At 50.9% G+C, this 20,885-nt stretch overlaps 1 protein-coding gene across 4 annotated transcripts in view; it reads left to right on the top strand.

The window, feature by feature from the left end:
• Nucleotides 1–20,885, top strand: part of nrp2a (neuropilin 2a) — a 46,432-nt gene that overhangs the window by 11,348 nt on the left and 14,199 nt on the right. For all 4 annotated transcript variants that reach the window (XM_084004806.1, XM_084004805.1, XM_084004804.1 and 1 more), the window contains exons 3-11: nt 3,752–3,933; nt 9,195–9,425; nt 10,615–10,770; nt 11,194–11,363; nt 11,832–11,987; nt 17,319–17,463; nt 18,886–19,061; nt 19,174–19,353; nt 19,440–19,584. In XM_084004806.1, coding sequence (XP_083860932.1) covers nt 3,752–3,933; nt 9,195–9,425; nt 10,615–10,770; nt 11,194–11,363; nt 11,832–11,987; nt 17,319–17,463; nt 18,886–19,061; nt 19,174–19,353; nt 19,440–19,584 — 1,541 coding nt within the window. The remainder of the gene's footprint in view (nt 1–3,751; nt 3,934–9,194; nt 9,426–10,614; nt 10,771–11,193; nt 11,364–11,831; nt 11,988–17,318; nt 17,464–18,885; nt 19,062–19,173; nt 19,354–19,439; nt 19,585–20,885) is intronic.

The raw sequence follows: 20,885 nt of genomic DNA, 5'->3' as shown, positions 1-20,885 counted from the left end.
ACTAGAAGGTCCGGGGCCGAGCTCAGACTGCCTGCGGTCGGCGGTTTGGCCATGTGTAAGTAGGAGTCTGTGATGGGCAGTGGGAGAGGGAGGGGAGGCGCGGCGCTGCTGTTTGTTTTGGGGGCTAGATTGAAGATGGCAGGCCCTGTGGATCTGCAGGGATTTCACTCGCAGCATCTAGTTAATATTTCAGAGGCACTTATGGTTTATTAGAGTCCCCATCGAGGGCGGGAGGAGTGGGTGGATGCTTGTGCGTCTACTGTACACCCCCTCCGCCTTACTTAATTCCTGCTTCTGTATACACCAGCGAGAGGGAGAAGAAGAAGAAGGAAATCTCTTCAGTGTTTACTGAAACGGGATCTCATGATCCGAGAGGGAAGGAACACACAGGGAGGGGGGGGGGGGGGGGGGAGGGCACACAATGGAGCGGAGAGGAAAATAATTCCAACTGAAGGCCTCAAGTGTGCGAGCGCAGCCAAGTTTGGTTTGCTGATGTTCGCTAACAGCTGTTGCTCTTTTATAGGCACAAACAAAATAAATCAGACGGCCATGACGCGCCCGCAGCAAATTATGTGTTAATCTTTTGTGCAATTCCGACGACTCCCTTTGAATCCTTTGTGCGCTCATGCACGCCATTTAGACGCCGCCAAATGAAAGAGTTCTTTTTTTTTGCTAAAATGAGGGGCTGATTTCACAAGATAAAGCACGAGTGAAGTACGCGGGTGTTTTATAGCAGAGTGGAGCTACATGCAGGGTGTGCGTACGTGTCTGTGGTGACGTGCCGGCGCCTGCAGGGGGGACGTCCCCCGCTCCCCGACTAACGGCAAAGGTGTGAAAGGCAATTAGTTGTTTTGGCGGAGTGATATATGAGAGCAGAGGAAGAGGAGACATGTCTGGACCGGTGCCGAGTTACTGGCCCTGAAGGGGGTTTAGTTCCCTCAAGCCTCTCCTCTCCTTCTGCTGCTCTCTATGGGAGAAACCAGGGACAGACGGGCAGACAGACGGGCAGACAGACAGGTGGACAGAGAGCAGGGAATGTGGGATAGACGGTGTCAGACAGAGGCGTGGTCTGCCTCAAAACAACTACCTAATGGCATCTGGATATGGATGTGGGGATCCATGTGAGTGGTATGCAACGCTAATGTGTGTCTTCACGGGTGTGTGTGGCGAATGATTTATGCGGAGAGTGTGTGTCGTGGAATGTGTGTGTTTTTGGAGGCAGACAGCGGCTCTCACACACGTCGGGGCCCTCATGCATGTATTCATCAGAGCCTGGGGAGAGGCTGAGCGAACAGGTCAATAATCACATCTGAGGAACACTCACTCACTGACGCTAATCCACGACAGGGGCGAGCGAGACAGAAAGACGGAGAGAGAGAGAGAGAGAGGGGGGGATGGATAGAGACCCACTCCAAAATCAATTAAAACCTAATTAGGCTCTCAGCTTTTATCCTCGGCGTTGGCGATACGCCGCCGAGTGTGTGCGCACACGCCCGTCTATCTGCACCAGCACACTTGTGTCTGTCTGCGTTGGCACATGTTGGAGTGTGCGTTCCCCCTTAGTGTGTGTCAGTTACAGCCCTAAGCAGGCGTACTTAGGGATCGCCGTGGCGGTTCGCCGTGGGAGCTCGCCGCTAAAGCCTCCACGATCGCCTCAGTAAAGGATTACAAGGAAGACACATAAGAGAGTTGGACCGGATCTGCTTCACGTCCTGAAATGCCGAACCTGTTTTCCTGCACAGCAACACACGAATGACATCCGTCTCTGAATAATTCACACGTGTTCTTCCGTGCTGCTGCACAGATACAATGTGAATCGGTGAGAAAGCACTTCCATGCAGTCGGAAAGGCCTTCGGGAGGGAAAGGGCGGACACATCCGGACGTTTAGTCCAAAATCATCCCGCATTAAACCCTCCATCCATGATGACACCCTGATTATTATTATTATTAAACCCATCTTCATCTTTCTGACCACCGTAACGGTGGAGCCAGTGTTGCGGTGACATTACAGGCTCTTTGCAGCATCTTCACACCCTGATCCTCACCTGTACATGTGCCACTTTGACCCAGATTAGCATGGCTGGGATTATCCCTCCATCAGTAGTCTTAGTCTGCATCAGCTCAGTATAGGAATGAAAACACGGCAGGAAACAGGAGCGCCCAAATCAAAGAGGCTTAGCGACTCGACTTAATCCACGATTTATTCCGAGACGCGACACAAAAGCAGTCTTAGTGCTTAAACGCCATAAAGGAACGGGAGCTGATTGGTTCCTCTCGGCTTTACTGAAGACTTCTCAGAGGAAGTAGTGTTTCCTGTTCAGAAAAGAAGCAGGACGCTACGTTTTTAAAGTGGCTGAAAACCATCCGCGGTGCTTTTTCCTGCATCAAAGAACCCATCGGCTAATTAGGGAGACCTGACGTCTCTTTGACGGCTCCGTCACCGCGACTAATTGAGACGAGTGTGTTTGCAAGCGTGTACGTAGCGCGTAGCTGCGGGGCTCCTGCTAGTTAGACAGGGAGTCACAATGTGTGTGTGTGTGTGTGTGTGTGTGTGTGTGTGTGTGTGTGTGTGTGTGTGGAGGGGAGTGGCGGTTACTTTTAGCATGATTGCCTGTTTGGGAAGAGCATCACTCAAAAGAGGAAAATCTGTCCTAACTTACTTAAAACAGCACTTAAGCACTGAGATCACGACAAACAGAGATTATGGAGTTTTCCAACCTTCCAATAGTGTAACAACCCCAAATTATTACCTTTTTAAAACCTTTCTTAATCATATCAACAAAGCGATGGCATCAATTATTGGAGGTGTTTTCCGGTAAATTACAGTTCTGCTTGCACGTCGAGGAATGGGAACTTCAGGGTGAGACGAGTAATAAGAGTGTAAAAGCCATTTAAACACAGCGATGGTGACCCTCTGACTTTAAGACACGATAATCATCCATTATGCATGCCTGTATGTGATGACCTGGCAACAGTTATGCATATTCTGCAGCAGGAATGACACCGAGGGCTGGGAGCTAATTCTGTATCAGCCAGGTGGACTCTCTCTCTCTTTGTTTCCCTCATAAACACACACACACACACACTGACCTGACAGAGAAGAATCTGCTTGTATGGTTCAGGGTCATCAGAGGTTACACCCGAGCTGAAAACTCAAGCATGTGGAAGTTTAGGTCCATCCTAATTTCCTGACTCACGGCTAAACCGCCCCTCTCTCCGAGCCCTCTTCACTTTTTCATGAGCTTCTATTTTTACGCCTCTTTATTAATGAATCCGTCCCGCAGCTGTTTTGCCTGCATCCTCGCCCCTGCCTCCATCTGCTTCCCCGTGATCCAACATTCAGTGATTTGGGGCTCGCTCGGCCCCCCGAGCTGATGAAAACGGGATGCGAGTTTGTTGTCGGGAGCAACGAGGGGTTGTAAGAGCTGGATTTATTGAAGGCAGCAGAGGAGAAAGGCAGAGAGGCAGATGTATTTCCTTGTGTTCCTAAACGCTTCGCTTGGACACTGTGTCTTCTGTCCCGAGGCTGAACTCCGACGCTAACACCTGTCTGCTTTTTATTAGCGTAGCTTGTTACATAAGCTCATAACTATCTATGTTTATCTCCCCTCCGCCTCTCCTTTTTATCTCCTTCCTCTCTTAATTCCTTCCTGCTGCACTAAACTCAAACTAAACTCAACTCAAACTAACGTTGTTTTTCCACTTTCAACAGGAAATAATCTCTCTTTTGTTGTTTTTTTTCCCCGTCAGGTACGACTTCATCGAGATCCGCGACGGGACTTCGGAGAACTCCGATGTTCTGGGACGACACTGTAGCAACATCGCCCCGGCGCCCATCATCTCATCCGGATCCTCCCTCCAGATCCGATTTGTGTCGGACTACGCCCACCAGGGGGCGGGCTTCTCTCTGCGCTACGAGATCTTCAAAACAGGTGAGCCACCTGGAACACGATTAGGCACATTGTATGCTTATTTTAATCTCGAATCTCACGTATTTAAAGGCCTTTGTCGGGGTAACATGGGTTCCAACTTTTCCACACTCTTGAGGCTCCACTGTTCATTAAAAGTGAAGTTAATGATTTAGTCTCTGCCTCATGTTAATGGGCCGAAACCTGTGATCGCTCAACCCGACACTCTTACAACAATTTACATCAGCGGAGGCAGCCGTGCATATAAACAAAAGTTAAACATAGACGAGGGGGGGGAAGCCGCCTCAAAGCATGCGAGGAATGCTTGCTAAATTGGAGCAGGATCCGCTTCATCTGGGGAGGGGGGGAGGGGGGGTGATGGAGAGGGCTCCGAGGCAACTTGGAGTTGGACTTAAAGGTTAAAGGTTTATGGGTAGAGGCGGTGGCGAGGAGATTGATGGGGATGAGTGTGTGTGCCGTAATGGAATTTTTCTCGAGGTCGTCAAAGTGGTGTCGAGGCGCGGAGCACGTTGCAGGTGAGGGTGTAGCGGTGAGGTGTGTGTGTGTGTGTGTGTGTGTGTGTGTGTGTGTGTGTGTGTGTGTGTGTGTGTGTGTGGAGGTCAGGTGGCCTCGAGGCAGCTAAAAGATTTATGTTCGCGACTACAAATGAATCTTGATCGAACATTAAAGGAGTGTTTGTCTTGAAACCCATTGAAGAAAAGTCAGGGTTTATGACAAATACCTTTTGACAAATATCTTCTCTGTCAGAATATCGTGACCCAGATTTGACGTTCAGCTCCGTTACCAAGGCCACCAGCTCGAACCCCGGTGATGCAACACATGCAGGGATGGATTGGTGGTTGCCATGGCGTTAACGAGATCCTGGTTTAAATTCAGGGGCCATAAGAGATTGTGGCACCATGTAGGTGCCTGCTCGCTGCATGTGTGGGTGGTTCCGCTCGGCGTGTTGTGTGCGAGGCTGCCTGTCTGTGTGGGCGCGGCCTGTCTGACTGATGGAAAGCGTGTGAGACAGGGACGGTGGGGGGGGGGGGGATGATTGGGGTGGAGGGACATATAGACCAACAGAGGGAGAATGTACTCAGGCTGCGTGATTGAGGCCACGTGTTAATTACGGCGTTTTCAGCGCCCGCACGCTCTCTCTCGTCACCGCGGTCTCTCCAATAAACACGGCTCACAACTTGTGACGGGAACACAGAGAATCCAGCTGAGATGTGTTGATTTACCCGGGTGGAAGTAATCGCAACATTACTTTTACCCTGGTTAATGCATGTCTGTGTACCTGTAATTACAGAGGCTTTGCTTTTACCGCTGGCTTTTGATGCAACTCGCCGGTACGTGTGAGGGGAAAAATCCTAGATTGCAGTGGAGTGGAGTCTGTTTGGCACGGCGTGTGTGTTTATGGGTGCGAGTGTGTTTTTAAAGGGTGGGTCCGGGCACAGATAGAAATCTCAGCAGGCAGCTGGGGGACATGTTCAGCTTCCTTCCCATATTAAACAGACAGTGCAGCCTACAGTCCTGGCCGACCCCGCCACACTGTGTCTAGAAGTCAGACAGCGTGTGTCTGGTTTTGGATGCGTACGTATGTGTGTGTGTGTGTGTGTGTGTGTGTGTGTGTGTGTGTGTGTGTGTGTGTGTGTGTGTCTGTGTGTGTGTGTCTGTGTGTGTGAGAGACTGTTTTTCCGTACTATGAACTAATGATGCTGCGACTTGTTTTTGTTGTGTTCATTCAAGCCTGTTACGTAAGCGGTGACTGTAACAACTCTAGGGGGGTTTGAATGGGACAAGCAGTCTGTTTGTGTCAACAAATGTGTGTGTGTGTGTGTGTGTGTGTGTGTGTGTGTGGTAATGAGGTACAGTGCAGCAGAAGCTAATTATTTCCCAGCAAGGCGGAGCAGGAGTTGACCTTTGACCTCACATCAAGCCTGATCCCCTTCCATCCTTCAGTACACCTCCCGAGGGGAGCCAGGGTGCCCCAAAAAAACATCTCCCCCCAACACACACACACACACACACACACACACACACACATACTGTACATGTGTGTGTTAGCCCTGCTGTACAGTGAAAGTGCACGACTCCCCTCCTCCCTATTATCGTTGTGGCCTACTTTACTCATGCGTGCTTAACCCTTTATTCAGCCCCGACTGGCACCCCGCCCCCGCCCACGCCCGTCCATCCCTCACACACTTTCACTCACACACATCATGTGCCCCTGATGCTGTTACCACGGCTACAGGGGGAAGACTTGCCCCCTTTTTTTTCTCCCCCCCAAAGCCCACCACTAGCGTGACGGAGGGAGATAACGTCGCAGCCAATCCCGAGTTAAGACGGGGGCGGGGGGGGTGGGGGGTCGCGAGCACCCCAGGGCGTTGGGTCTCCTCCGTGACCGCTGCCTCTGTGGGGGTCACGGCGGGAGCGCAGCCGACGGCAGGGCCCCCCCGCCAAGTGACAGTCACAACATTTGATTGGATGCCAACCCCTCGGTTACAACATGGCTGATCGCCACGCGGTGTTTATTCCTGAAACGCACCGATTCATCCCGACGCTGGAATAACACTCGAGTAATTAACTCGCAGAGGTAAATTAGATCCATGAATAAAAAGATTGGATGACTGTTTCTAAGTGATGGTTGATGAAGAGAATGAGTGAGTGAGGAAATGGAAAGACTTTGATGGCGAGCAGCGCCAGGCCCTTTTGGCTTCGGGTGGTCGGGATTAAATGGCGGCGTTACATTCCACGACGCGTAACAGAGACGTCAGCGTGATACGTGACTTACAAGGAGCATTCCTTTCTATATAAAGCCGCTTCAGGCTGGAGTCTCTCCGGTCATAAAAGTGTTGAGCCGCGGCTCGACAGGAACATTGTTTTTCCTTTTCTTGACTCCTCTTCTTCTTGTTCCTGCTGTTGTTGTTGTAGCTTTTCCACACCGCCCCCCTTTCTGACACATATTCAAGCACACACACACACACACCCAAGGTGCCACAGGGGAGTTCTTCTTCAATGAAACCGGGAGCCGAGCGCCTGCAAAGGGTTACAGATGTGTGTCAGGCGGAGACGGGCAGGTAGGGAGCGGAGGGCGAGGCGGGTTTGATGCGCTGCAGACACCGCGAGCCGAGGACGGGACGCTCGCGACGCCGGCAGACGAGACGGGGAGTTAAAGAGTGAATGAACACAGACTCGGCGTGTCGCGGCTGAGAAGACAGGGAGGGGGGGGGAGGGTTTACTCTGATGGAACATGCGAAGCTGCATCAAGCACTCATGTGCAAGAGTCGAGTGGTTTCTACCCAGCAACTCACCCTCTCCCCCCCGTGACTCACACACACACACACACACACACACCATGACCTCCCCCTCCTTGGCAGCCTCTTGCCAAATGGCAGCTCATGGCGCGATCGAGCACCAACCGGGGTTAAGGCGGAGGAAGGCGGGAACGGGGACTTGTTTTTGGCGTGTCCATGCACCGTGAACGAATGAGTGAAGAAATGTACCCATGCATACGCAAACACGCCCAAATATATGAACACACACACACACACACGCAGCACTGGCACGTGGCGGCGACTATCTCCTGTGTGTGTGTGTGTTTGGAGGCGACGGAGTCAAGCTGTGCTCAGATTGAGGTTTTGGGCATCAGGACTCCACCGTGACCCAGTAACGAAACCAGGCCAGTGTGTTACCGGGTCTCACACTTCCTGCGAAGCTGTCACACACTTTCAGACACACACGGGTTCATACGTGGAGACAAACACGCCGGCGGCGGCGGGCAACACACGGGAAAGAGAGGTGCAGAGTGCTTGCTTTTCAACATGTGTGGGTAGATTCACACTCTGTCTCTGCAGCAGACAGTCATGCATGCAGATCGATGGACAGACGCACACACACACACACACACACACACACGATACATGCATGTGTGGACGCTTGGCATTAAAATAGAAATAGCAAGGAAGGAGAGAAAAAGGAAGCTGCTGGAGAAGAGAAAACAAAGCGGGAGTGATGCTGCCCAGACGTTCTCCGGAGGTTTCTCTCCGCTCTCTCAGTACTGATTGGGGTCAGTTCTCTACCATTAACCAAGTGTAGACAGGGGAGGGCCGCGGCAGCCAGGCGACCCCTCGGCTTTCACAGCGCTGCCTGATAATAAGCACTGGTGCCTCGGAGGAATGCCGCGGAAGGAATGCGCCGTTCACATGTCTGCACTCCTTTTAAACACTTTAATATATGTATCTGGCGATCAAACGCAGCCCCGGTACGTGTCTGAGACGCTGCAGCGCAGCTGGATGCGACCCCACTTTCCCAGGTTTGTAATCCACCAGAAGCTTCTCCCCTGAGCCTCTTCAAAAAACCAGCCTCCCTATATCTGCTCCTTCCGACACAGCCCACGGTGGGAAAAAATGCAACTGCTTTCCTTATGCTAGTTATACGCCTCCCCAGTTGTGAGCTTCGTGGCGGCGAAATGTGTCTTCGATCAGCTGTGATCGCAGTTGGAGAGAAGTCAGGGAAAACCGGCCTCCATTGCAAGTGTAGAGAAGTTGAGAAAAGACACATTTCTGACATAAAATCCTGCAGAAGCGACAGCAAAATGAAGATATTTGCCCTCCAGACACGCAACTGATAGAAACAGGGCTTAGTGAGTGTGTGTGTTCTGGCCCGTCGGCCCTTTCCCACCCTCATCGCCGGGTCCATAAACACTCAGCCGTGACTCAGGCTGCCCATTGGGCTGCGGAGCAGTGGCTGATGGGTAGGGATCTGAGCCACACAGCTGCCGCAGCTCAAGGTGAGCCGCCCAGCGTGGAATAAATCTGCATGGATAATGAGGGGCCGCCGCAAAGGGCCCACTTAGGAACCATTATACGTTTGTGGAGTGTGTGTTTGTTTTGAATATATAGTTTTCAATAGAGAAGGAGTTAATATGAGGGAGGGGTCTTTTAAGGGCAATAAAGCCGTCTTTACTACTTTTCTGAAAGCGTTGTAGATTTTATTGTTCTTGGTTTGTTGCTGCTCATATCGCTCCATATACGCCCACTTGAGTGCTTACTTACTGTGTGTTTTCGGTGTGTTTTCTCCCTCGGTGATCATGAACATTTTGCGTCTCGCCACCACAGCGACTGTATATGCTGTCAGTGATGAACGACCCTCTGAAACACCCTCTGCAAGTCAGATGCGATACCCCGGTGTGATCGATTGCTCGCCGCCTGCATCTCCTCTTAATGTGACCGATTGCGTGTTCCTTCCTGAATATCCTCTTATCGTTTTCTCCTCCTCAGGGTCGGAATTCTGCTTCCGCAACTTCACCAGCTCCTCCGGCATGATCGAGTCCCCGGGCTTCCCCGATAAATACCCCCACAACCTGGAGTGCTCCTACATGATCATCGCGCCGCCGCACATGGACGTCACCCTCACGTTCCTGACCTTTGACCTGGAGAACGACCCCCTGCTGGTGGGGGAGGGCGACTGCAAGTACGACTGGCTGGACGTGTGGGACGGCCTGCCGCAAGGTGAGGGCGACTCGTGTAACCGGGGGTAACGCACTCTCACGCCATCCCCCACATTCCCACACACACATTTGCATACCAGTCAATTTTCCCGAGCAGCCGGCGCTCTCTTTGATGTAAACAGCCTTGCCTTGCATTCCTTCACGTTACATAGAGGAAACATTATTTCACACGGCGAGCTGAAAGGGCCTCGCCACCCCTAAGGAGCATCCTTTTTCCCATGCTCCATAATAACACCCTTCATCACCCCCTTCCCATCCTCCCCCCCGTCCTCCCTCCTTATCACCTAGCGCTTCCTTCCTCCCCCGGGCGAGCGAGAGTGATGGCCACGATGAATATCTGCCTGCATCCAATAGGAGGTGCTGAGCGTTTGTGAAAGTGGCCTATCGGCCGAGATCAGGAAGTGGCGAGGGGAAAAAACATTTGAAGGGCTTTGATAGTGACCGCCATAGGGTAACGTTAGTCGCTGTAGTGGTGAAGAAAAGCACATTAGTAGTGGCGAGTGGTCTCTATTGCTGACTTTTTTTGCAATATGAAGCAGAGAGAACTGAGGATTTGCTCTAATTATTCTATTTTCAGTTGCTAAAAAGGGATCCAAGTGGATTTAAAAATTCCAATTATAGCCTTGAATTTGGGAGCTTTGATAGCTGAAAACAATTTATGGCATTGAAAGTTGAGAATTAGGAGGAAATTAAAGTGTAACCCAGTTCCAGTGAGCAGAGTCCCCGGGCGTGGAAGAGGAGCGATGGAAGGGTGGAGAATTTGGTGTCTGGTGAGGAAGCTACTCTTGAGACTACTGTAATCCTCGCTGCTGTGTGTGTGTGTGTGTGTGTGTGTGTGTGTGTGTGTGTGTGTGTGTGCAGCTGATCCCAGTGCAGCTTGCATTAAGGCAGGGGTTCATATCCCCCTGCTGGGTCCTGGCTGAGACATACACGGCAGATGGAGGGATGGACAGGAGGGCAAAAGGGAGAGAGGGGCATGATGGGAGGGGGAATGTGGGGGAAGCATGCTGTGACTCATTAGACGACACTTACTGAGGCCGCTGGAACCCGCCTTCACAGTGGAGCATTCCTGTATAGCAAAAGCAGTTTTTCAAAATAAAAGCACAAACTGTTTTTTGCAATATCTCTAAAAATCGTACTATTTTAGACCGAATAAAAAGCGAAATAAAACATGTTTACTTTGCTTGCAGTGGCTCCTCTGATTGGCCGATACTGTGGCACAAAGATCCCCCCAGAGATCCAGTCGTCCTCCGGCCTGCTGTCCCTCTCCTTCCACACCGACATGGCGGTGGCCAAGGACGGCTTCTCCGCCCGCTACAACATGACCCACAAAGAAGTCAGCGACTGTGAGTGCCTGATAACTTTAGTGTTTGTGCCACGGTTTTGTTTACGCTGTTTTTCTCTCTCTCAGTGTCTTCCTCCTTCATCCTCCACTCCTCTTACCCTCTTGAACTTTTCAGCTTTGCCTACTTTAATGCTATTTCTATCTCACAGCGCTCTCTCACCCCTCTCAGTCTATTTTCTCTCTCCGAGGAGATTTCTCAGAAGCCGACTCTTTATTATTTCCTTTTAGAATATAAATTAGCTTCACCTCAGTTTAGCTCCGCTCACCTGTTGGGCTGCTTCCTCTCTGCCTTTGCCCTTTCCGTCTCCGAGCTCCGTCAGCCGCTCCTCTTTGTTCTCACAGCTCATTTTCCATCTCCAGCGTAGAACCGTGTCAATAATTATACAGTTAACGCTCCGCTTCCCCCCTCTGTCGCCGCCGCCAGCGTTCCACTGCAGCATGGCGCTCGGCATGGAGTCGGCCAAGATCAGCGACGACCAGATCACCGCCTCGACCACCTTCTACGACAACCGCTGGTTGCCGCGGCAGGCGCGCCTCAACAACGACGACAACGCCTGGACGCCTTCAGAGGACAGCAACAAGGAGTTCATCCAGGTGAGTGGAACTAAAACTTAAAAGAGGAGAGGAGCTACTGTCGAGGAAAATAAGCAGCGCCGTATCCAGTGAGAAAGGAAACGGAGGAACTGTGAAGCGGTGATAAGGAAGTCCTTCTGCACTCTCAATCTTTCCTGTCTCAAACACGTGCATGCGTTCACACGTAGTCGTTCACACGGGGGCCCGGCGAGCGGCGAGGATGGTGGCGAGGACTCGGCGTGATTGATGAAGGTGCTCTTCAGGAATGCATCCGAACACCACCTCATTGATCTCTGCCTCCAGCCTTCCTCCCCATGCACACGACAACGCCGACACACACACACACACACACGCTGTCTGTGTGACAGATAGACACAGCAGCTGGTCTGTCTCTGTTATCTACATCAGCCCTGAGCCCCATAAATCCCCCCTTTTTACTCGATTTTATCCTCTTGGTCCAGTTTTAAATTATTTCTTCGCTCCCCCCAGGTTGACCTCCACTTCCTGAAGGTTTTGACGGGCATCGCCACACAGGGGGCCGTTTCCAAGGAGACGCAGAAGTCCTACTACGTCACCACCTTCAAGCTGGAGGTCAGCACCAACGGGGAGGACTGGATGGTCTACCGGCACGGCAAGAACCACAAGGTAGGAGCTCACATTTGGCTCGTATTTACTCCCCGCCCCCCGGCCTGATGTGCTCAACAGAGAGAACATTCCTGAAGGAGCCGTTCCATTCGAGGACTCTTTATGACCCCAGTCATGAGGTAGGGAACGAGGGAACGGGAGGAAGAGATAGAGATAGGGAGAGGAGAGGAAGCGGACAAAGCCGAACAATGGAGTCCTTTATGTGGTCTTATCTGGGCTCGCTGTTCATCTCTGGCAGCGGCGTGCGTGCACACATAAACACTCGCCCGCAGTTGTTTGTTCCGAGTACGTTTGGGTAGAAGTGTTGCATGCTGGGTATGTGTGTGAATGCATATACAGTGCAGGTCATTGTTGTGGTGTCCTACAGTAAGCCCGTCTCCAGGGGATTTGAACCCAGCCCCTCGTATCTGGGTTAAGGTCACAGCAAGATAGAGGGTGGCAACGGTGTGTGTGTGTGTGTGTGTGTGTGTGGAGGTTTTAATCCACACTTACTCACCATCACGGACCAGGGGGTCCCCCTTCTGTGTGCACCACTGATTGGTCTGGGTGGTCCGTGGGGGGCGCTCGATGAAGAGATTATGACGTGAAACCTGGATTTGACTTAAAATCAACATCTGTGCAATTTGTTAGAACCCCCTACTCCTTCCACACACACACACACACACACACACACACACACACACACAAACCCGCCCTTTAAATAACCTCAGGCTCATGATGTGTGTCCGTCTGTCCCGTGTAATCTGAGTCCAGTAAAAAAACCAACAAAAACCCAGAGCTGAGACGCTTTCAGCCCGATGCGTCATCGTCATGCGCCTGCAGAGATACCGCTCGTATGAGTGGTCGCTTTGAAAACTTGAAAATTGGTTCTGCTCTCAGCTTTTCAGAATGTCCAGAAGGAAAAGGAGAGATCAATAAAAGATAGCCCAAACATTCGCCTCGGCGTCAGCCAGCCCAGCGACTCTGTGAATATTCTCCCAAAAAGCATCGAAACATGACGTTATCTTTTATAAAAATGTAGACGCGATTAAACACGCCATCTGTTTGTGATGATCGTAAAGCAAAGATGACAGTTACAACGTCGCGTGATCGAATTATGCTTTAATTCTCCGCATGGATTTATCGTGCGTTCACATTCTCTGATGTATCACACAGAGATCTCCGATTACGTCGAGGAAAACTCTCCCTTTTGTGTTTCTGCTCGATGGGATTTCAGGGATCACACTTTTGACTGATGGTGCACAACTTGTGGTGGCGATTTGAGCCCGAGCTGACTCTAGAATTAAAGAGCGGCTGTAGGTTTTCCCTCCGGTCCCCGTGAATCTTCCGTGACTGCTAATCCACCGTCTTGTCGTGCAGACTCCAGCTAGCCCGTCCTAAGCCCCCCAAAGAGCCCTTAAGTGGGTGAAACCGAATTCTCGTCGGGGGGTCTGTAATGACGGGGATTTGGTGCTTCTAATTGTCATTTAACAGTGAGCTCAACGCTAACGTGGCTTTGGAAGAGTGCGTGTGTCGGCGGTGTTTGTGGAAGGTTTGTCTGATATGAATCAGCCGTGAATAAAAGGATCGGCCGGCAGCTCTCGCCTCACCGTTCCTTATTGGGGGGAGTTCTTCGTGTTCTTATTCGCCGCGTTAACAAAGACCGAAGGATTTAATGCCAATGAAGATTATTCGAACCAAGAGAGACGAGGCAGAGAAGCTGAAAAAGGAAAGGCATTGTGGGAAACGGTCCTTTTTTTTTTTTTGTTGGAAGAGGAAAATCACCAGCGCTGCAGATTGCAATCTCAGTCACAGCCGCAAACAGGATCTTTGTGCACGTGTGTGTGTGTGTGTGTGTGTGTGTGTGTGTGTGCGCCTCTTTACTCATTTTCTGCACGCCGACACATTTCCAGTTTGACACCCATGTGACTTGTTAATTCTGAATCACACTGCTCACGTATGCACCTCATTAGTCAATGAGACGCCGGCACTCTGAAGAATTGCATATCTCTCTCACACACTCACACACAAAGACACACAATGATTATTATTATAATTTTTTTTTAGTGGCACACACACACACACACACACACACACATTAACAAATTAACATTAAAAACACACACTGTCATCCCGTCTGTGAGGTAAATCCCATCAGCCTCAGCGCTAACCAAGCTTTGTGCTACCAAGGAGCATTGCTAAATCTGTTCCACACACACACACACACACACACACACACACACACACACACACACACACACACACACACACACACAGGGGTAAAAAATGCCCACACAGCATTTCAGCCTGCTCCTCCTTCACGCGGTGTCACACCTCGTACAGAAAGCCACTTTGCACAGACATAATTCTGCATGTGCTCAAACACACACACACACACACACACTGTGAGTCCGACACAAGGCGTTGTAAGACAGTTTGTAAGGATCACTGCTTCAACCTCACACACACACATGGTGAGGCCAGCTGGAACCAGTTCCTACTGTCAACATCTTCATACTGAGAATAAGGGAGACTGTCTGGGAGGAGGGGGGGGGGGGGGGGGGTAAGTAGAGCAAGAAGACAGGGATGACGAGTGTAATGGACAGAGAGAGAGAGCGGGGGAACAACACGGGGATGAAAAAGCGGCCGAGAGAAGGGATAATGTGTTGTGCAGAGCTCGCTGCGTCTCCCCGCGGTGCCATCAGCTTGAAGGAAAACACTGGCAGAGGAAGGAGACATCTGCCAAAAAACACGCAGCGCCGAGCGAGAGAGATGGTGAACGAATCAAGCCCTGATGTATAACATCCATCCGCACCTCGTTTCCTCCGCTCCAGCAACAAGACGCCGGTGAAAATGGAGTCCAGAGCCGCGTTCGCTGCACCTCGTTCACCGTGACCTCGTTCTCCGGAGAGGTCATCAATAGTTAAATACCCGCCGATGTCCACACAAAGCAGTCTGTCTGTGTGTGTGTGTGTCTTCGTTATATTTTCATGACCCTCCACACTGGGAGACACAACAAGACGTTAATTATTCATCCCGCCTCGCCTTGGTCATGTGACGGCTCGCAAAACACGCCAGTCGCCGGGCAGATTCCAGTCCCCGTCCCGTCGTCAACAAGTAACCACCACGCCACCTCCGGGTCGGTCAATGAGCAACCATCTGCTTCCTCGGGCTGTCGACCTTTAACCTTGGAAGGAGTGGGTCAGGGGTCAAACGAGCCACCCCTCAGGTGCCCTGAGAGGAAGCGGAGGAGACAGAAGAAGCGACCGGTCTCCTCCGGTTCCCTCGCAGCCGAAGGGAGAATGGAAAAAGAGCCGAGTCGTATTGAACAAAATGTTCTTTTTGCATCAATGATGTTGTCTCAGATGAATCCAAAGCAACGCAGCTGGCAGTGTTGTAATGCACCAGCTAATGGCCTTTTAGTCATCTTTACGACTGGAACGTTTCTGGGAAGATGCAGCGGAAAAAATATTTCACTTTTTACCTTCCTAATCATCTTTATTTATTATTTGTATTATTATTTATATGTATTTCAGCCCGTTATCGGGTGTTTGTAAGAATATTTACGCTGGATTTAATGTTCGGATGCCTGAATGAGGATGTTTTCAGGTTATGAAGTTTGCTATTCATTTGAGAATGAGGGGAAATTCCACTGAATTGATTTGTTTCTCTTATTAAGAGAGAAACACTTTGATGGAGTATTTCCCGTATCGGTGATGAATCCGCCCGTTGTTCTTTTCCTTCTTACTCACCACCACTCCCTTATTCACTTGTATATGCTGCCCTCCATTCAACCTCCTCCCTCTCTTTTCTAGCCGTTCTCTTCCTCCCTGCGGACGTTTTTTGTGTTATATATCTGGGAGCGGTAGAGATGGGTTTGCTGTATGCGAGGCCAACCCTCCGTCATACGCTCTCCTTTGTGTGAGCGTGCGTGGGTGTTTACATAACCCCCATAAGAGCCACCATCCACCGTTTGGCCTCTTAGGTAAACACAGCAGCTGTCTCTGCTCAATCCAGCAGCAGATACAGCAGCGATAGACCCGCTTATCAGTTCAAACACTCACGCTGCTTTGTATTACCAGTGTCAGCTCCGCTTGATTAAATCAGGCCGAGCCCAAAATCAAATAAACCCCCTCCAGTAGGATTTTCGACTCCTATCTCCTCATATTCCCGCCGGTTATGGAATTTCTGGAAGAGGATCTCATTTGTTTGCAGGCATTTTAGGTCACTTTTTTTCACGCATATATAGTCATATTTTCATCCACTGAAATCCCACTGTTTATCACGTATAATGAAACACAACACCATCAAAACAAGGATAATTTTTGAGGCTTCAGTTTGATCGAGAATCGTGTTGCAATCTGTTTTTTGAGCAATGATGCCTTTAATCTTTGATGCGGCTGCTTGTAGCACTTGTGTAGCGGCTGTGATGTTTGTGGGTTTTTTTAGAGAATATTATCTCCTATCAGGCAGCCGGGTCGACCACAGACAGATAGAGTGAATGACACTTAACAGTCCGTCAGGGAAAGGACGCTTCCTCTGCAGGGTGTGTGTGTTGCTGTGGTTTCCTGTGTGTGGTTTTAAGTTTGTGGCCTCCAACCAGAGACCGAGAGGAGAGAGGATGTGTGCAGAGATATAAAGAAGAGGCGGAGGTTATTTATGATTAAAACATAAAAGACTCATGTGTGTCCCATCCGAGGCCCTCAGGCATCATGGGGAGCGGCTTTCTACACCAGAACAGAAAGTAACTTGACCACCCTGGTTCCATTTGCCCTCCGACCCCCGCTGCTCCACCCCGCTGCTTACGAGCAAATGGAAGGAAGGGAGTGTTTCGCCGAGTAGAAGTGAATGTTGATGCTTTGGGAAGTGAGTTTCACTCGCTTCCTGCCCACCTGGTCGCACTTCCTGCTTCCGACGGCCAATCGTGTTCGGTCACGTCAGGTCCAAGTGTCCCGCCGCTTCCCACGGCTGCCAGCACGGAGGTGTGTGGACGTTGGTGTGTGTGTGTGTGTGTGTGTGTGTGTGTGTGTGTGTGTGTGTGTGTGTGTGTGTGTGTGTGTGTGTGTGTGTGTGTGTGTGTGTGTGAAACCCTCATCCATCCTCAGGCTTTCCCAGCCTCCCAGTGCCGAACCTTTGACCCCAAAACACATCGACAGCTGGGAGGGTGACATCGGATCTGTGTTTGGGTTGTCTCTGCTTTGTCCGGCCTGCCACTGTGTGTGTGTGTGTGTGTGTGTGTGTGTGTGTGTGTGTGTAACAGAGCGAGACCGTGCACAAGAGTGTGTGTGTGTGTGTGTGAGAAAGAGGGAGTACATCATGTTGACCGTCTTCCATTTGTCTTTGTGTCTCCAGATCTTCCACGCCAACACGGACCCATCAGAGGTGGTCCTGAACCGAGTCCCGCAGCCAGTTCTGGCCCGGTTCGTCCGCATCCGACCCCAGACCTGGAGGAACGGCATCGCCCTGCGCTTCGAGCTCTACGGCTGCCAGATTACAGGTGTGTGTGTGTGTGTGTGTGTGTGTGTGTGTGGGCTCCTGCGTGACTTTTCCCTCTTCTAGTTTGATGGAAACAACAACAGTTTTCTGCTTTTTGGACTCTGGTTTTTGTTCAAAGGCGTTTCAGATAATTGAACATCTGCACAAAATAACCTCCTAAAGTGTAAAAACCAGCGTCACACACACACACACACACACACGCTGACTCACACACACACGCTGACTCACACACACGTGTGTTTAGACCCGTTCCCACATTCCCTCTGCCATCTCTTAAACACAGCGAGCCTCGAGCCAATTAAAGGGAACTTTTTCCTCGTTTCTTCCTTCCAGTGTCATCTCCCTCTCTCGACTCTCGCTTTCTGCCTCCGTCTCCCATAGCGACGCCTCTCTTCCCCTCTGGTGGCTTTAGATACTATTCTTGCATTATCCTCTTTGCTCTTCGACCTCCTCCATACTGAGAAATGAGTCGCACCTCAATCATTCATGGCTCCCCGCTCGCTCCGACATCAGGAACTGTGATTCTCGTCAGCCTCAACAGTTGCTTTTCAAGTAGCTGTTAGCTCTTACAGTACAGGTGCATGCAGCGCACAGGCCGGCGGCTAAATATAGCAGATGACCTCAAAAGCATGCACGCCCTTTGAAATGTACACAGCCACACACACACACACACACTCCCTGTGCCTTTTATTCATTATTTACATCTCCTGCTTTTGCAGTGACATAACAGCATGAAACTTTGATCTGTGTTCTCTTAAACCGTCAGCACAACTAACATCTCCCATCCTCCTCTTCCTCAACATCCCTCTTCCTCACCCTCCATCCCTCCCACTGTTTGTCGTACGCGCCTCGTTTTGCTCCCCTCCCAGCTTCCCCGAGCCGTCATCCTCCGACTCTCTCTTTGCTTTTTTTCCTCCGCGTCTGCTCTCTACTCCTCTGCCTCCCGACTCCCCGCATTATACCTCTCTTATCCCCTTAATCCTCATTTCTCCCGCTCACATACTCCCTCGGCAAGTTGCTTTCAACGCTACCCACTCATCCGTATCCGAATGAGCTTCATTTCCGAGTGCTTTTGCGTGTACGCGGAACTTCCACCCCTCGCTGGGTGAATGTATGCTATTGTAGATCGTATAAAGATGCAATAACACATTTAGATGTTTGTGTGAGATGTGAATGCGATAGCAGGGGGGGAGTTAGCGGATGCTTTCACCTCACGAATCAAGCATGTGGATGAAGCAGTAGGGCTGTGCGGTGCCGTCCACACTCTTAATGCTGCGGTGACCAGCGGTGAATCCTGCGGTGAGGCTTAACGGCTCCCAGGCGGCAAAATGTGTAACAGCATATATGAGGTTATCGCTGAGGTTTCTCCACCCCCCCACCCTGAGGTGAAGGTTGAATATATATCTCCCCTTTCCCACTCCAGATGCTCCGTGTTCGGACCTGCAGGGCCTGCTGTCCGGCCTGCTCCCGGATGCCCAGATCTCCGCTTCCTCCAGCAGGGATGTGGTGTGGAGCCCCGGGAGCGCCCGTCTGGTGGCCAGTCGCTCCGGCTGGTTCCCCTCCCCCGCACAGCCGCTGGCTGGAGAGGAATGGCTTCAGGTACAAGAGAGGGTTTGATTGCATGTATTTTACCGCCACAGGCTCACGTGTAGCACTGAATATGCAACAAGTAGTCCCTTTAAACACAAAGTCTACCTTCCTCACCGTGCAGGTGGACCTCGGTGTGCCGAAGACGGTGCGCGGCGTGATCACGCAGGGAGCGAGGGGAGGAGACGCGGGAAGTGGGGCGACCACAGACAACCGGGCGTTTGTCAGGAAGTACAAAGTGGCACACAGCCTGAATAACAAAGAGTGGAACTTCATCATGGACAGCAAGACCAGCCTTCCCAAGGTGGGTGAGGGAGGAAGATGACAGGGTGACAGCATGTGTTCGCGTTTTGCCGTTGAGGTGTGTTACATCCGTGTGTTTCCGGACAGATTTTCGAGGGGAACACGCACTACGACACGCCGGAGCTGCGTCACTTTGAGGAGATCGTGTCCCAGTTCATCCGGCTGTACCCGGAGAGGTGGTCTCCGGCGGGAATCGGCATGAGAGTGGAGATCCTGGGCTGTGACCTTCCAGGTAGGACACGCTGCTCTCGATTTGCATTTTAAATCTGATCATTTTTCGACACCATTCCAGGCTGAATTACTTTGCCCTGCGCTGCACTGATTTAACCAGAACTGAATGGAAGTGGGGATGGTATTAGATATGCATGAGAGTCATTAGAGTCCACCGGAGGTGTGGAGACGGCCAGCTTGAAAAGGCTGTGATATTGAGAGATTGTTGCACCGGGAGAAGACGAGTTGGCTGCAACAAGTGTTAGCATCAGCAGGGAGCGGACAGGGCTCGGTTTGGAGGAATGCGTCCCCCGAGAGAGTGAGAGCATTAGGTTTGTTCACCTTCCAGCATGGTCTGTTATCCAGATGTGAAGAAGCACACACACACACACGGACTCTCACCGACTCTCACCACTCCCTCTGTGCCTGAACAGGATGACGGGGCGATGCAGCGCAACATGCTCAGCAATTACATGCACGTTTACTCTCCAGAGTCGGAACATTCACACACACCACTGGACTGTAAACGCACTCTGAATGCATGTCGGTGTGTCGGTGTGTGTGCGTTGATTTTGGCGGCCCCTGTGGATAAAAATGGTAGTGTTTTTCCTGAGTCCAGGGGCCTCCAGCAGCGTGGTGTCGTGTGGTGGAGTAGAAATATCTTTTCACTGATGGTTTACGCTTGTGAACCACATCAAGGCGTCAATAATACATGGAGAGCGATGTCATTCCCATGCAGTCCATGAAGTACTTTGAACATCTGGTATCTTTTTGCAGTGTTTTGCACATTCAACGTTGGCTTTGACGAGCGCCTCGTTGGAGAAACATGACAACAATGAACAGAGACCCCAGGGAGGGAAACAGGACCCCCGTGGTCACGGTTCACCACTTCTTGCGGAGGGGTGATTTTTATCAGATGGAGGAGGAGGGTTTTTTTGGAAACGTGTCACAGAGAACTGGTGCTGAGGGGTCACACATTGTTCACAGGCCTCCAAAAACTCAGCAGGACTAGAGAATTACTGCTGACATCCTGTAAATCACTCACTTCCCTTTTACGCTCAAACGAGTCACTTCTTTCTCTTCTGGCTTCAGTTAAGCCCTTTTTGGAATTTACTCTCATATGATTTCGAAATTTGAATCTTTCTGTCTTGTGTGAATAAGGGAGGATAAGGTCTCTTTTCCCCAGCCTGAGGCCCAGTGCGTGGGTCCTCCATGTTTTCATCTCTTCGTTACCATGCCTCCCTCCTCCTCCTCCTCCTCGCGCCTCTCTTTTCCACGCTGTTGGTCCTGACTCCTTCTGTTTCCCCCTGTTTTTCTGTCTCA

This window comes from Eutrigla gurnardus, assembly GCF_963514095.1.
Source record: "Eutrigla gurnardus genome assembly, chromosome: 24".
NCBI lineage: Eukaryota > Metazoa > Chordata > Actinopteri > Perciformes > Triglidae > Eutrigla > Eutrigla gurnardus.
This window is presented reverse-complemented; position numbering and strand designations above follow the sequence as displayed.